At 59.1% G+C, this 16,141-nt stretch overlaps 6 protein-coding genes across 6 annotated transcripts; 3 read left to right on the top strand and 3 right to left on the bottom strand.

Moving 5' to 3' along the window:
• Positions 1 to 409: 409 nt before the first annotated feature.
• MYCTH_2299147 (uncharacterized protein) lies at positions 410 to 2,030 on the bottom strand. Its single transcript, XM_003660579.1, has 2 exons — positions 744 to 2,030; positions 410 to 656 (listed from the first exon to the last, which is right to left on the bottom strand). Exons 1-2 carry the CDS (start codon positions 1,903 to 1,905, stop codon positions 544 to 546), a joined length of 1,275 nt encoding a protein of 424 aa, XP_003660627.1. The 5' UTR covers positions 1,906 to 2,030; the 3' UTR covers positions 410 to 543.
• Positions 2,031 to 3,255: 1,225 nt separating this feature from the next.
• MYCTH_2299145 (uncharacterized protein) lies at positions 3,256 to 4,792 on the top strand. The gene is made up of 3 exons (XM_003660578.1): positions 3,256 to 3,480; positions 3,535 to 3,791; positions 3,851 to 4,792. The coding sequence occupies exons 2-3, from the start codon at positions 3,775 to 3,777 to the stop codon at positions 4,611 to 4,613; spliced, it is 780 nt and encodes a 259-aa protein (XP_003660626.1). The 5' UTR covers positions 3,256 to 3,480; positions 3,535 to 3,774; the 3' UTR covers positions 4,614 to 4,792.
• A 262-nt stretch (positions 4,793 to 5,054) lies between these two features.
• MYCTH_2051357 (uncharacterized protein) lies at positions 5,055 to 7,748 on the bottom strand (the record flags this gene model as incomplete). Its single annotated transcript, XM_003660577.1, has 3 exons — positions 5,055 to 5,276; positions 5,424 to 5,591; positions 5,721 to 7,748. The coding sequence occupies 3 exons, from the start codon at positions 7,746 to 7,748 to the stop codon at positions 5,055 to 5,057; spliced, it is 2,418 nt and encodes an 805-aa protein (XP_003660625.1).
• Positions 7,749 to 8,382: 634 nt separating this feature from the next.
• On the top strand, positions 8,383 to 10,147 carry MYCTH_2299142 (uncharacterized protein). Its single transcript, XM_003660576.1, has 2 exons — positions 8,383 to 9,617; positions 9,770 to 10,147. The coding sequence occupies exons 1-2, from the start codon at positions 8,893 to 8,895 to the stop codon at positions 9,963 to 9,965; spliced, it is 921 nt and encodes a 306-aa protein (XP_003660624.1). The 5' UTR covers positions 8,383 to 8,892; the 3' UTR covers positions 9,966 to 10,147.
• Positions 10,148 to 10,812: 665 nt separating this feature from the next.
• MYCTH_2299139 (uncharacterized protein) lies at positions 10,813 to 11,853 on the bottom strand. Its single transcript, XM_003660575.1, has 2 exons — positions 11,431 to 11,853; positions 10,813 to 11,324 (listed from the first exon to the last, which is right to left on the bottom strand). The coding sequence occupies exons 1-2, from the start codon at positions 11,622 to 11,624 to the stop codon at positions 10,913 to 10,915; spliced, it is 606 nt and encodes a 201-aa protein (XP_003660623.1). The 5' UTR covers positions 11,625 to 11,853; the 3' UTR covers positions 10,813 to 10,912.
• A 2,565-nt stretch (positions 11,854 to 14,418) lies between these two features.
• MYCTH_2299137 (uncharacterized protein) lies at positions 14,419 to 15,828 on the top strand. The gene has a single exon (XM_003660574.1). The coding sequence runs from the start codon at positions 14,604 to 14,606 to the stop codon at positions 15,720 to 15,722; it is 1,119 nt and encodes a 372-aa protein (XP_003660622.1). The 5' UTR covers positions 14,419 to 14,603; the 3' UTR covers positions 15,723 to 15,828.
• Positions 15,829 to 16,141: the final 313 nt, after the last annotated feature.

Below are 16,141 nucleotides of genomic sequence, written 5' to 3'. Positions count from 1 at the left end.
GGGCCCAAGGCCTTGCCCAAGCCACTCCGGGTGACTCATCTCTCAGTTTTTGGTGATCAGCGGCGAGTGAGTCTTTGAGCGCGTTGCGCAGGACCACAAAGTATCTTACCTTCCCAAACTTACGATTGATTTTTAAACTATTGTTTAAGAGAAAGGCAGAAAACAAAAAACAAAAGAAAAAAAAGAAAAACAGGAAGGATGCAAACAGGAAGGAATTGGGATGCGCATCCTACAATACGTTGCCAAGAGATAGGATCTACTTTGTACTGCCATGAGGCGATCAAGCCAACCTGGGAGCGGCAGCCACCGAGCGTTATTAGCATGTATGTACTCGCTTGACACGGCCTGGTTCAAAAAGCAATCTGGTCCGTTATTCTAGCTTCAAGGGCCCAGAGAAGTGAAAAAAATAATATTAGCAGAGGTATCTGATACCGAGCTCAAGAAACCAACCCCTCCAACTCCAGCGCTATGAAGTTTATGAAGAATTTGTCTCCAATACGCGTAAACGGGCTACGGCGTATATGTCATGAAGGGGGTCAGCCCCTAGTATTCAGGGCCCCAGTCTACATCAGCAGGCGTAGTCGACGGCGTCCCCTCCATGAGGGCCTCCAACTTGTCTTCGTTGGTGACCCAACCATGCCGTTTTGTAGCGATTGCTGCCCGGTCAAGTCAGCTCATGCCGTCAAGAGAGATGGAACGCAGGAAAAAGCAAACCAAAAAATAAATAAAAATAATAGACATACCATAGCGGATCGGGTCCTTCCACTCTCTCCACCAAACCTCCTCGCTCTGCACCGCACACCGCCTCCCTTCTCCCTCGCTCCCCTTGGGCATGGTGGCAAAGGGCCACACGGCCTTGACGACTTCGTACTTCCTCTTGCCCACAAAGAGGCCGGTGACGCTGGTGATGAACTTGTTGACCCGGTCCGGGTTTTGCACGACGACGCGGTTGTGCGTCACGGGGAAGGAGACGGCCACGGTGCCGGGGTAGCGCATGCCGACGACCAGCTTGCGGATCTGGCCCTCGAGCCAGTCCATGTCCAGGTTGACGACGACGCGCTCGAGCGCGAAGGCCTTGACGCTGGCCGTGTCGGCGACGAAGCGGGCGGCCCACGCGTCCAGCGACCCGTCGCCGTCGACCTCGGGCTGGGTGGAAGGCTTGGAGCCGCCGCGGAAGGCGACCTCGCCCGGGCCGACGCAGCGCAGGTAGTCCATGCGCTGGCGCGGGTCCTCGGGGACGAGCAGGGGGAGGAGGTTGAGCTTGATGTCGAAGTCGACGCGCCCGCTGTTGGGGCTGCTGCCGCGCCGACCGACAATGTGGACCTGCGGCTTGGGCGGCACCGTGGCCTGCTGCCGGATCAGGGCGACCAGGGCTTCGGCCGAGGTGGAGAGGTGGGCAGCGGTGGTCTTGATGGTGGTCTTGTCCGAGGAGAGCTCGAAGAGGGGAGGTTTGTAGAGGCGGTAGTCCAGTGCGGGGAGTCCCGGGTACCGGGGAGGTGGCCTGGGCCCGCCCGTTTGGGACTCATGAGGTTGAATTGGTTCCTGGGCCGGGGTGGAGGGGCCCGAGTACGGCGGTGGGGTGGGCGAACGGGGCACCGGTTCCAGGCCGGACTCGGGGACAGGACGGGGGACCGGACCAGGCACGGAACCGGGCACGGGGCGCCGCGGGATGGCGCTTTGGGAGGGGGGCGGAGACTGCTGGTCGGGGACAAGAGAGTACAGGGGCGATTGCTGATCGTATACCGGCGACGACTCGAGCTCCTCCTCGGTCATGGGGACCGTATTTCTCCCGGAAGCGGGGCCGCGGCTCTGTGACGACATCGAAGACTCATGACCTTCTTGGAGCTGGAGGCGCTCCTGAAGGCGCATCTTCTCCTCCGCCGCGGACTGCGAGGACGCTTCCATGGCTGCGATGGCTACTGGAGCTAGCCAAATGCACGCTGTTCTGGCTTGTCTTGCATTAGGTCCGCGCAGTGAATTACAAGTTCCCGTCTAGATTCCCCGGAATGGGCCGCAGCGGGAGCCGAACAGAGGAACCGGGAACTTCGAAAGTCACTGTGTTAGTTAATTCAATTGGACCCAGAAGCGGCTCCGGGAGAGCGATTGACGTGTAACTCCAAACAGAGATGAAGCCAGCGTCGATAAAATCAATAAAATTAACATAAAGAGACCATGGTAACTAGTTGTCGGTCAGACAGCCCGACGGCGGGAGAGATCTGCCTCCCCAGTGGCGCAGCAAAGGCCACTAACATTCGAGTTTCCCTCCGATCTAGACAGCAGGAGACTGCTGGCAGTCGAGTCGGCTCCGGCCATGCCGAGAAACGGCGCCATGGCCACCAGTCAGCCAGGATGTTAGCGGCCCGGGCCAATCGGATGTAGCTTAACGGTGCGATACGGCCACGATTGGTTTGTCGCACTCAGCCTCCGTTTCATCTGCGGTCATCATCAGCGATGGAGGCCGCCGGCGATGAGCTTGACTCATTGACTTCTGGCTTCTCTTGTTACTTAGCATAACCAGGTCGGCAGGTCCTTGAATGGAAAACTCGAGGAGAATGAAAGACGGCGTGCAGCTCGAGTCATCGAACCAAGCTTTACTAGTATGCATTGGCAAGGGAAAAAAAGAGTGGAGCTGCAGTGGAAGGGATCTACGGAGTACTCTGTAGGGAATATCCATCAGTCAGCGCTGGCAGGTGCCTCAGCTAGCACCTGCTTCGTGGAACGGCTCGATCTCTGCCGAGACTACATAGTAGCTCCTCAACCGCCCCAGTTCCCTCGTGGCTTCCCGCTGTCATTCTTGTGGTTACATTTAGAGGAAAGTGAACACACCCGTCAGAGCAGGTGAAAATCTTTTGGGGAGAAAATGACGATTGGTTTGCATCCAATGGAGACTTCCAAAGGCAGCAACCCGGGAATCTGAACGCCCTCTTCCCTTCTTCGTCTTCGCGCCAAAACCAGAAAATAACGCTAAACCTTCTCGGAATGTCTCACTCCTGCGTCTCGTCTCCGCACACAACGCCCTATCAAACCAGCATTCCCCTCGTGGCTGCGGCAACTTTTCACAACGCTATGTTTCGTGTTCGGTGGCCCAGTACCAGATGCCTCGAGTTTGCTGGCGCCGTATCAACGGCGTCAGCGACTAGGTACAAGAATTGAAACAAGTCCGAACATGGGCCTACATGTAGGCTCGTGTCCCCGATATTCCAAGTCATGGCCGCCGCACGCGAGTTTGCTCGCTCGGTTTCCGGCGAAAAATTCCACTCTTATTGAGAAACTGAGAGCCGCCGCCTCTCTCGTTCTAATAACGTGTGATGGCCACACTGCTGCTACTGTGAGGTGGCAGTGTCTGCAACAAGGCTCATGTTCCCCAGCGTCCTCAAGTGGCAATTACTTCTCCAAGCCCCAGCGTCTGGGGTTGCCATTTATGCCTCTGTTTTGATCTTTAGTGCACAGGCCGTCGCGTTCGTTCTCGGTGTGGTCGCCGTACGTTGTCCCGGTTGATTCGCGGGACGTCGCAACAACTGACGGTTGGGCTAGACGGTGTTGCACTTCCTGCTCGGCATATACTCCTGCTTAGCCCTGTCGAGACCCGGATACCGCTACGTCTATGTGGTCCCTTGCTGCCTTGCCATAATATGTGCCGGGCTCTGGTGCGGACCGTTGTACTACTTTGCCCGGAGCGTGGCATGGCCTCGCGTTGGCTGGTTAGGAAGCACGAGTTTGGAGAAGGACACGGATTGGCCACGACTATCGAGATGGGCCAAGGGCGGATGTGCCATGTCTGTTATGAGCATGTCGGTCTCAACCATGCCAAATGTTTGACGAGCCGATAGTGAGCTGACGCTCTAGGTAGTCTCTTGGACCTCGTGCTCCTGGGCTTACTGCTTCCCTCGGGGAGAAGGCGGGAGAACCAAAACTCGGATAAGGGCTCCTTTACATCAAGCACTCTCGATACCCCCCCGCAAGTATGGCTCTTCCCCATCATGCCCCCCTCCTACCCAACACAGAACCTGACCCGCCTTCAGCTTCCACCCCTGTCCCCTATTCAACATCATCGCATCTCCCTACCCTACGCAGCTCCGGAGACACCTGGTCCAGATCGAAACCAACACATTCCGCCAACAATCTTCATTGTTAAACCAGCGGATGAGCCCAGAGTCAAGGCAACTGAGAAACAACTGCCACCACTACCACTACCGCTCCCACCGTCACCACCACCCTCCTCCCCTCGGATTCCCTCGGACACAATCATAGAACCCGCAACCGGCCGCCTCAACCGTGTAGCCCTGATCCTCGCTCTCACTCGCCTCCAAGACCCTCGCACCGGGACCTGGGCCCCGACCGCAGAGCTCACCGGACTCCTGCAAGCCTGGGCGGGCGGCCGGAGAGCGATCAGCATCAACCTCAACATCGGCGGCCACGGAGCGACGGCGCTCGCCCACGCCTGCCTGATCGACCTGTGCCAGACGGTATGGACGGCACAGCGCAAGGGCACGGAAGCCGCCGTCCTGAGCGCTGAGGAGCTGCGGTCCCTGGAGCGCGTAGGCTGGAATCTGGGGTGGGTTGCGGAGAGGATCCGGCAGGCCGGGGCCTGGCTGGAGAGGAGAAACAGGTAGCGAGCCATTCGGCGCACAGTGGAGGGCGGTTTAGATCCTGGGGCGCCTTAACACGTGAAGGGAAGAGCAACTACCAGATTCACGATCAAGGGGAAGGAGATAGACATTGCATTGGGGCGGGCATCGGGAGGCGTTCCGGGAGAAGAGGATGGTACTGCGTTTTGGTCAGAAGCGGCGCGTATCTTTGGTAATTTTGGTTCATGTGTCTCATGATATTGGAAATGCAGACGGAAAATAAAGTGGTACAACCATGATGTCTTTTTCGACCAGTATATGCACAGTTTCCAACACCTTCGACTCGGATCCCTCCGTAGCGTAATGTGCTACCTACTGTAAAGCGGCGTTAACCATCAAACTATGACCAGCGGACTAACTGTACGGGCATTCAAGCAAACAAAAAAACACATCATGACACATGCCAACCAACACATGTGCATGCACCTACGAGAGAGCCCTCCGCTGCTGCTGGCTCTCCCAAGTCTTTCGACAGACCTCCTTCATGATTCGCTTCGGCGCCATGCGGCCAGTCATGAGCTCAAACGCCTCGATGGCCATCTCGGCGACCACTTCCAGCCCGTCCACCACGACCCACGACGGGCACATCTTGTCGCGCACTGCCCGCATCTGCGCAACCAGAGGGGTGACGAGGGGCTCATAAGCCAACTACAAACACGATCGCGATATCCAACGTTAGCAAGAGAGAGAGAAAGACCCAAACACGCTCGCTCTGCGACGAAATTCTCATAACACAATAAGAAAGGGGGATTAAAAAAAGGAAAAAAAACCATAAAGGGGAAACAATGAGCTTACCTCGACTACGACGCCACCGGTCGGACTCCGGAGCCAGTCCAGCGGCATCACAAAATCCGCCGGCGGGTTTCCGTCCACACTCGTCGCCGGTACGCACGAGATGACAATGGTGGGCAGCTGGAACCCCTCGGGCCAGGGCTCCGACAGCGACGTCAGCACCCTACACATCTCCCTCGGCACCGCTGCCCCGCCGCCGCCGGTGCCGGCGGCCGCGCCATTCATCATCATCGCCATCATCATCCCGGTCGGGCTTACCCCCCTGCCAGTAACACCACCACCACCCGCACCCACGCCTACACCGCCGGCATTCTGGGTGGGGCCCGTGGCGGTGGTGGGAGCGGTCGGCGGGGCAGCGGCAGCCTGGAGGGCGGCCCAGCGGTTGAAATGGGCGGCGACGTCCGTGGCGCGGCGGACGGTGCGGTTGTAGACGAAGATGTTGCGGCAGCCGAGCTGGTAGAGGGCGTAGATGGCGGCGCGGGCCATGCCGCCGGCGCCGACGACCAGGGCGGTCGTCTTGGACGGCTGGACGTGGTTGCGGGGCGAGATGGCCCTGCGGAGGCAGGTGAGGATGGAGCTCCAGTCGGTGTTGTCGCCGAAGAACCCGCGGGCCGGGCCGGCGCGGTTGCGCGCGTTGGCGTGGTCCAGGACGGCGCCGGTGCGGCCGCGCAGGGGCAGGAGCACGTTGACGGCGCCGATGGCGTCCGCGTGGGCCGACCTGACTTTGAGTTGGGGCATGACGGCCACCTTGAAGGGCGCGGTCAGGCAGGCGCCGCCAAAGGTGTCGGCGGAGCAGATCTGGTTGAGGCTGTCGAGGGTGGCGCACGAGACGGCCCGGAAGGAGTGCGGCATCGAGTTGAAGTCGTAGGCGGCCGTGTGCATGGCCGGGGAGAGCGAGTAGGAGACGTTGGAGCCGAGGACGTAGAACTGGAGGGGGTCGAGCAGGAACTGGCGAAAGTTCATCTCGAAGGCGTGGGAGGCGTGCGAGACGGTGGCCAGGTGGTCGCGCCCGTTCTCCATGCCCAGGTGCTTGACGGGGGCGAGGATGTTGGTCTGGAGCGGGGTGCGCACGCCGAGGACGGAGAAGTCGTAGGCGACCAGGGGCGGTTTGGGGTCGGGGAAGGTCTCGTGCACCCGCTTCTTGAAGTCGTCGAGGTACTCGGCCGGGCTGTCGTTGACGCAGAACCGCACCATCCGAACGATATCGCAGCCGAGCGCCCGGGCGCGCCGGTAGTTCTCGATCTGTCGGTCGTCCTGCCAAGGGAGAGCGCCTAACCCCATGTGCCAGAAGTTGCCGATAACCTTCGACCTGCCGCGGCGCTGCAGAACCCGGTGTACGAGGGCCTCGTCGCGCTGGAGGTCGACGCTGATGTAGTCCACTCCTAGCCGGAGGCCCAGCTCGAGCAGCTCGGCGTCCATGGGGTTCTTCTCCTCGGGCGGCCTCCGCCGCTCGCCGCGGGGGTTCTCCTCGACGTGGTAGATGATGGGGACGCCCATGTACCTTCTGATCAGGGCGACCTGCCGTGCGATGACGTTCATGAGGTCGTCTGGCCAGTGGTCGATGATCAGCTCGACGCAGTCCGCACTTGCCTCGAAATCATCCCAGTCGAGATCCACGCCGACGAGGGACGATAGCCGCAGCCGCAGGGCGTATGAGTAGGCGCGGAACTCGACGGGGATGGCGGCGACGGAAAAGGGGCTCTCCAGCCACGCCTTGGCTGCGCCGCGGCCCGTGATGATGTCGAGGAAGCGGGCAAAGTCCTCCTGGACGCACAGGAGCTTGGACGGCCCGGACTGCTGCCGGCCGTTGGTGGGCGTGCTGGTACCGGAGACGGAAGCCGAGGCGGCGATGGGGGTGGCCGAGTCGTGGAGGTTGTAGTATTCAAAGTTGGAGCAGCTCCTGTGGGTTCCGTCGGCCTCGAGCAGCTGCTGGGCATCCGCGGCGTCCATCAGGCTGGCGATCTGCTCCTTTTCGCGATGGATGTAGACGACGGGGTGCGTCTTGGAGTACTCGCGCAGGACGTCCTGGGCCTCCTGGTTGAAGCTGCTCATGCCGCATTCGATGATGCACCCGGTCCGGTTGGCGTCCAGCATGCGCCTGAACACGTCGATGGTCTGGCGGGCGAAGCGGTCCCTGCCGTGCCTGGCGAGGTACTGGCCCCTCGAGAGCCCCGTCACCTTCTCGAAGTAGTGGTCCTCGGTAACGAGGCGCCGCCGGAGATGGAGGGCGCCCAGGAAGCCCAGGGTGCGCTTGCCCGCGCCCCGGCAGCCGACGAGCACGATGGATGCATTTGGCTCGAAGAGGCGCTCGTTCCTGGGCGGGGCCATGGCCATGGTCGGGTACCCTAGCCGCGGCTGGCCGTCTCTCAGACGCTCGGCGCCCTGCCGCAGATCAATGCCGTCGTTGCGTCTGTCGATGTGTGGCGATATGCTGTCGCGCTCGTGCTTCTCTGTATTTCTCTATTTCATGAGGTGTGTTGTTCTTCGTTTCGCGTCATGTTACGTGAGAGGGAATCACCACTGCATCGCCGGCAATTAAGTAGGACGACATGGGTTCGCTGATGAGAACCAAAGACCCCAAGCCAGCTGTCCGCCTCGACGTCGAGGCGTCGGCAGATTTAGTCGGGATCGCAGTATCGGGGAAAAAGTAGACCCTGTTGTCGATCCCCGCTGCCGTTCCGTTCTAGCGTGCGGATTAGTGTACTGTACACTAGTGTACTGACCCACCACTGGAACGGGCCCGGCGGGCCTGGACAATGTTCGCTTCCCAGACCTCGGGGGTGTGGAGCCGCCCCCGCCTCGGCGAGGTGTACAGTGGTAGGCAGCTCTTTCTGCAATGCCTGGGGGGGCAGATGTGCCTGCCTCTGTGACTACCCACCCAGGCATGCCTGCCTGGCACAGGCCAAAATAAAGAAGAAAAAAAAAAAAAAAAACAGGAATTTTTTTGCCGCGCGTTAGAAACGCTTGAGTGAAGAACCATCTCGACACCCATCTATATTCGCGAATCCCTCTCCATGGCCCGGTCGAGCAACAGCGCGGGCCCACTCATTCCAAGCGAAATCCGTCCGGCCCTGTAGTGTATTCCGTGTTCCGTAATTTTCATCTCATGACGGCTCGGTGATCCCACCGGCCCCATTGTTTTCCCCCGACTCGACCGAGCCGCACTCGTGAAACAATCCACGACCCTCGACTTCACGTTGCATCACCCGATCATTTTTCCAGAGCCGCATCGACGTACGTATTAATTTGTGGAACCATTGCCGGCCGCATGGAATTGGCTGGTCGCATCATGAGATGGAGCTAGCCGCCGGCGAGCCCGCACTTGGCGGTCAATCTTCACAACCACAAGACTCACAGCCCGCTCCTCCATCACTGGGAGGCACCGCTCCGGGTCCGCGACCGGCCAGTGACGCCGGGTCCGGCAGCGAACCGCCCGTCAACCCACGCAAGAGGAAGAAGGCATCTAGAGCGTATGCACCCTTTCCCCCGACCACGCCTGCTTCATATGCTTTGCTATGGAACCTGCTCACTCACATACGCGGCTCACTCGCCCCGCTCCCCCTTCCCCCGTTGCAGTTGCGACTTTTGCCACGTCAACCACCAGCCCTGCGACAACGGCAAGCCCAAGTGCAGCGTGTGCACCAAACACAACAAGCCGTGCCTGTACCTACGGCCGGCCAAGCGGCGCGGGCCGCAAAAGGGCTACCGCACCGCCCTCAACACCTACAAGGAGAGCGCCGCCGCCTGGGGCGCCGTGCTCGGCGCCATCCCGGGCCTGGACGCCCTCGTCGAGGGCCACCTGCGCGGCGCCGCCGGCCGGGCCGTCGTGGCCTCCATCAAGGACTCTAACCAGCAGGACGCGCTCATCGCAAAGTGGCAGCAGAGCTCCGTGTTCCGGGCCTTCTTCGGCCACAACGGCCCGCTGCCGGGACTGCAGGAGGCCGGGGCGGCGGATGGAACCGCCGGGGTTGCCGCCGTCGCGTCGCAGGAGGCCGACGAGGAAGAGGCGGACGCCGGTGACGAGACGCCGCCGACGACCAGGAGGGCGTCGCAGCAGCCGCCCGCAAGCCAGAGGAGCCAGTCCGTGTCGAGCTTTGCCGTCGCTCCGGAGCCCAAGTCGCATTCGGACTTTGCCCGGGCCCCCCTCCAGCCCAACGACTCGCTGTCGGATATTGTGGCCAAGGATGCCGCTCAATCGTATGGCGTTTCTCCATTTCTTTTTCTTTCTTTCTTTCTTTCTTTCTCTCTCTCTCTCCCATCCTCTCCCCTCTTTCTTCTTATTTTTGGGTTTATTTATCTCTGTGCAACCTTCCTATCAATCGAGACATACTCTAATGTTGAGGGTTCAGTGCTACACGGGCCTCGCAGACACTGGCCTCGCTGGGCTTCGCGCCAGACGAGACCATCGCCGACTTTTACAGCATGGGCTCCAACCCGGAGCCGATTCCGGAATCCCACGACCCGGATTTCGACCCTTCGCTGGGGACGGAGGCAGAGCAGAAGGCCTACTACGAGCTGCTCATGGGCCGGTCATTTCCGGGATGAGCGAGGTAGCCGTCTAACGAAACCGGCAACCGCTTTACTAGACCTCCCGCCCTGTGGCCTAGCTGAGTGGTGGTGCGAAGCGGTCCCATATAGGGTGCATCCCCGAGTCACCGGATCTCGGCAGCACTCTTCGCTGAATCCAATATCCATATGATGTGTGCTGTCATGGTAAGAAGCACCGTATCAACGCGTCTGATTGCGAGCTTCTAACCGTGGGTAAGGTAGATGACGTGTACGAATTGATACCCGCCGTTACGGCAACTGTGGATGAGAAAACACTCATGACGGTTGGCATTCGGTGCTTGTGTGTGTTGGAATGAAGTCATTGGAACAAGAATGAAAGCGCAGGGCAAAGGGAAAAGCGTCATGTGCAAAGTGAGTGCCGAGCAGAATCCGATCCTCTGCGCACATCATCTGCCAGTAGGGAAGATGTAAGCAACTGACAAGGGAAAGATCATCCAGGACTTGGGAAAGGCGCCACGTTAATCCAGGTTGTTTCTGACCTCAGAAACTGAAATAGTCCAACGCACCAAGCAGGACTGTTCTGAATAGCCAAGTTGATAATGTGATTCATTATTGACGTCTGCGGGTACTCTGCGGCTGTTCCGCAGGGTAACCTGCACCGGGTACTTGCATGATGTCCAAGGCAACCGACTGCCTGCCACTGCCTTCCCAATGCAGAGATGCTCTTGAAAGAACACCCCACCCAGGTACTGTGTGTCCCTCTGTGCCGTGAGGCAGTCCCATCCTAAAACCGTCCGAGCCAAACCCATGGTGAGCCCCAGATATGAATACACGCCCGCTAACATGCTCCGAATGAGATTGATAGATAATGCCAGCCCAAAGAGTCGGTTAACAGCGAAGGGAAAGAAAGGAGGAAAGAAAGAAAGAAAGAAAGGGTGACGGTTGTCTCCAGGGAGACACAAGGAAAACGGACGAGAAGAAGCTTAGATGAGCTCGAATCCGTCTTCGACCTCCACCCCTTCTTGCTCCCCGTCTTTCCTTCCCTCACCGGCCCCAGCGGCCGTCCCGCTACTCCGGCTCTTCCTCAGGACTGCCCTTGCCTTGCGGCCCTTGACGGCCTCGCCATTTCCGTCGAGGACCTCGTACTCCCTCTCGACCAGCTTCTCCGTCTCCTTGCCGCCCGTGTTCTTGACGAACACGTCGAGCGTGAGTGGCCGCCCGGGGGTGTCGGCGCGGTCGAAGCTGTAGAGCACGCCCGCGTCCGGGGGCGGGACTCCCGGGGACAGGAGGTCGGGGGAGGAGTCAACTACGGCGTCCTGTATGTCGGATCGTTCGTACATCGGGACGCGGCGATTCCGCGAGTACAGACCCATGGCGAGTTTCATCTCTTTGGTGCTGTTGTTATTTCCATTCGTTCAGCAGGGGGTCGATTTGGCATTCGGTGGGGAAGAGGCGGATAGGAAGAGAAAAGCGGGTGCAGGCGGTGGGTGGGAAGGCTTACGGTGTGACCATCTTCTCTGGCCTGCGCTTGGCATACATGTGCTCCGGTGCCATCCTAGCGTCCTCCGGTTCCCCCCGCCTAACGCCGGCGAGGGGGCGGCTGCCCTGGGACCACTTGACAGACGACTCTTTGGTGCGGCGCCACTCCTTGCTGGCGGAGCGGAGATCACGCTCGTACTGGATGGACTCGGTCATGTTGACGGAAACGTCGGTAGCTGAGAGACTCAAGGCGGTGGTGGTCCGGTCCGGCGGCGTTGGCTATCCTCGGATAGCAAGGGCGTGCGATGGAAGAACTACCGGAAAGATGGAAGCTGCCTGGAGGCCAGATGCCGGGCAGCTGAAAGGTTGATTGATGGTGGGAGAGGATTGTCTTCTCTCTTTAGGTGTCTGGTGAGAGAGGAGGCTTTTGTCTCTCGATCGAGGGTGTGGAGGTCGCGCGGTCTTTGGCTGACCGTGAAAGGGTTGCTGTCTGGGAGCCGGTTTCGGGTTCGGTTTGATGCAGAGTCAAAGAGCCTTTGTAGCACAGTGACGGCTCTGAGAGGTTATAAGTCAAGGTGGCTGACCTCTTTCGGATGCCGGCCGGTGACTCAGATGACAAGATCCCCCGTCTACGGGCTAGGGGGGGCGGGGGGTGAATGACAGTCACGTCCTCCAATGATGATAACGATAATAAGGGATGCCGAGATGACGGAATCCCAAGTCTGCAGAAGTTGCCTTCCAATGGAACAGTGCGACGAGAGAAAAAGAACAGGAAAATTGACAATGCTTTGTCGGTGGCAAGCTTCTCAGCAAATTGATAAATGTCGGTAGTTTACTAATTAGAAACGTGGCTGTTCTGGGATAAGAAGAGTACGGCGCAGAGGCGTTACTTGTATGTATATCGGCTTCAGGGGAGCTTATCGGGTCACTGGGTAACCGCTATCTGGGCGAGGCAGCTGATAGCCAGGCGCCGCCAGGGGTGGCGCAATTTCCAGACGGCGGTGGGTCTGTTCGGCAAGTGACAAGTTGACGGCAACCGGCGTATGACCAACAACAAGGAGGCAGCTGGCGGCAACACGGGCCAAAAAAGGGGGAGTGGAATGCAGCGGAGCCCTGAGGCGGGTGACCATTGATGGCGTGCATGGGCTATTCTTGGGTCCGGACCAACCGAAGGCGTTGGTCGGATCCTGGCTTGTGGCCCGGCCTCTTCCCTTGTTCTCGCTCTGACAATGACGAAGGGGAGGCAGACGGGGCCAAGAAGGTTCTCGAGCAAGGCAGAAGCCGGCTCGTTGCTGGGAAGTATGTATGTACATACGTACGTGCAACTGTTGCTGGTACGTACCTAAGAGCACATTCACATGCACCTGACCATTACGAGTGCGCAGCCTGTACACTACGGATTATACAACTTGCGACTGCCTTCTCTGAAGCCAATGGTTGCTTCAAGCCATGTACAGGAAGGCATCGTCGGGTTGCCTATGTCGATCAAAACGGGGTTCCGCGAGCATGGTATGCCGTCATCCCGTTTCGATCATGTTGCTTGCCCGTAAACTGCGCAGAGATGACGGCGCACGAAAGTGTAGTGACGCGCGGCACGTAGAGTTAGCGAGTCCCCCCCCTTCTCGGGAGATACTTGAGGTCTCCCCAAACCCGAGATTCATACTCGTCTGTACTTCGTACCGTTCATGCAAACTGAGACACCCCAAACACTATCCGCCGCTGCATAACCATGGGACCTTGCGCGCGCAACTACTGTACATACATGGAAGTGCAAGCCGGCCATTCCATGGCCGCAGAAACCCCCACTCTCCTCTCAAGTGACCGCCGCACTGAAACTCGTGTAACAGGGCGAAGGGAAAGGAGCGAGAAAGTGAAGGATAATACATAATTAGTTGGTTGCCTTACAGCGAGCAGCTCATATCATGGCCAATTCCATTGACACCCACCTATCTATGTTTTGGCCGCCCGACCCAAGTTGACGATGGCTGATCGGAATGACGGCGCAGAAGAAAGTGCGTGCAGCGCGCCCGAAGAGGACAAAGATGGACAAAGATAGCAGCATCTGGGCAAGCAAGCAGCCTAGAGATTCGTACTGCGTAGATTCCCAAGAGTCGTCTGTATTAGCATTGAGGATACATATCTCGGCTGCTTCAGGATCCTCTTCATCGAGAAGACGAACGATTCATTGAGAAGATGAACGATAAGATTGGCTGCCTTTTCACTGTGTCTAATAGTTATCTTGTCCTCTTCTGCTCCCCGAAGGGCCGCCCATTCGAGTCTTTAAACCGCCAGCTAGTTGTCGCAGCACGTGGAGGTGGAGCAAATCCAACCATGGCAAGTTGAATGACTTGGGTCAAGAATCTGTCCGAATAGCAGTAATGAAGCCGTCACACGAAGCACTCCGCGGTCGGTTTCCTCGTAGAATGAAACACTCCCCCGCGGGCGGCACGCCTCAGGCATTCAACAGCCCTTCCTTCCCAGTCGAGCCTGGCTGGCTGCTTCTGCCCTTCTCTGTGTCAAGGTCTTTAGAGCTCTGCACCATTTCCACAGATGAACTCTTCTTCTACCACTCCCAATGAAGTTATTGTCGCTGGATACTGCCCCAAGACAGGGGAGCGTGTGTTCGAAGCTCTAATCAACGAGGCGCCAATGGGAGGCCCGCAGTCAGCCACGCCCTGCCAACACCATTACTCCGTATACCCGGATTAGACACACAGAACCAGTTCCGCCAGACCGCATCGGTAGTTTACTGAACTGAGAATCGCCATAGGGAGTGGAGTTCAAGCCTCAGGCATGTGGTAGTGTAGAGTTTAACATTTCGACCCCCGGGGACTCGGACGCCAAGAGATCTGTTTCGAGAACATCGACAGTGGCCTTCCGGTGAGCAGAGTGATGTCATCTTTGCCTTTCCCAGCAATTCAAGGTGACAGTGGCCTGGTGGGTCTCAGAAACAGCCCGAAAAATTGACTAATTAACTACTGCGTACGGAGGAGAGCCCGCTCAGACCAACCAACGATAGCGGCTAAGTTACCTTTCGTTTCGAGGTGCATGCACCTTGATGGCAGCAACGAGGACCCCGCAGGCTTCAGTTCGTTCTGCCGACCGCCACCCTGCCCTGATGCCAATTGGACCCAACCACAGCTACTCCGTACCCGCCATCATTCTTTTTCGCGCACACCTAATTCTCCATCCACCATGCCATCCGACAAAGCAGCCTACCTAGCAGCGCACTACCTCACTGTCGAGAGCAAATCCTCCTCGTCCTCCACCAAGAAACGAAAGCGCAAGCAACCCGCCGCCTCTGGCCTTCTCATCACTGATGACGACGAGACTGGCTGGGACGCCTCCACCCACAAGAAAGACGACGCCGAAGAAGATGACACGCCCATCACGATAGCCGGAACCATGGCCGAGTTCCGGCGCGCAAAAAAGTCCGGCTGGAAGACCGTCGGCGACGCGCCCGCCCTTTCATCATCGAAAAATGGCACCACAACCTCCTCCTCCTCCTCCTCCACCGCCGCCGCAGCAAAGCCAACAGATGCAGCAGATGCAGCAGCAGAAGCCGACGCCATAATCGCCTCCGCCGCCGCCGAAAAAGCCGCCGCGGCCGCCGCCGAAGAGGCCGAGGACCTGCAGGTCCCCGTGATGTCCAACGGCACGCTTGCCGGCCTGCAGTCGGCGTCGGCGCTGACGGCGCAGCTGCGCAAGCGCCAGGAGCTCGAGGCCGCCGAGCTGGCCGAACTCAGGGCCGCCGCCGAGAGCCAGAAGAAGAACAATAACAACAAGAACAAGGACGACGCCGAGCCCGAGGTCATACTCCGCGACGCGACCGGCCGCCGCGTCGATGCCTCCCTCCGCCGCGCCGAGGCCCGGCGCCAGGCCGCCGAGGCCGAGCGCGCCGCCAAGGCCAAGCAGGACCTGCTGCGCGGCGAGGTGCAGGCGGCCGAGGCCCGCGCCCGCCGCGAACGCCTCGAGGACGCCGCCCTGCTCCCCCTCGCCCGCGGCCGCGACGATGCCGAGCTCAACGAGGAGCTCAAGCGTGCCGAGCGCTGGAACGACCCCATGGCCGAGTTCATGGCCTCCTCCGCCGCCGGCGGCGGCGGCGGCGAGTCCGGGGGCGCAAGGACCGGGGGGACGAAAAGGGGGAGGCCCGTGTACAAGGGCCCCGCCCCCCCGAACCGCTACGGCATCCGGCCCGGGTACCGCTGGGACGGGGTCGACCGGAGCAACGGGTTCGAGGCCGAGCGGTTCAAGGCGCTGAATCGCAGGGAGATGCAAAAAGGACTGGAGTATACTTGGCAGATGGACGAGTGAATTTAAACAATGGGGTTGTGGGAACTCCTCGGGTCTTGTTTTCCCCCTTTCCTTTTTTATCCCCGGGGGGGGGGGGGGGTTTGGGTTTGGGTTTGGAGCAAACAAAACAAAAAAGGACTGGGCTATTTGCTACCACGCAGGGGTAATGGCAGGACTGTATCCCTTGCATTTTATGTATACGGTCGTTGTATCACACGAGGTGATGCCCTCATATGCTCATCATGAAGCGAGTCTTCAAGACATTCCGATGGAAAGCTAGGTATGTATGTATTCTTATCAGCTTTCCCCCCCAACGCCCGGAATTGCAAGATGACGTCCCAGACGATATATATTCGCGACTTGGTCCACATCTCAATCTCCGCTACCTCGCGCAACTGAATGCGAAAATCCCCATCCTCCTCTAAGAAGACCACCCAAAG

The sequence above is a fragment of the Thermothelomyces thermophilus genome, chromosome 1 (assembly GCF_000226095.1).
Source record: "Thermothelomyces thermophilus ATCC 42464 chromosome 1, complete sequence".
NCBI classification, from domain to species: domain Eukaryota; kingdom Fungi; phylum Ascomycota; class Sordariomycetes; order Sordariales; family Chaetomiaceae; genus Thermothelomyces; species Thermothelomyces thermophilus.
This window is presented reverse-complemented; position numbering and strand designations above follow the sequence as displayed.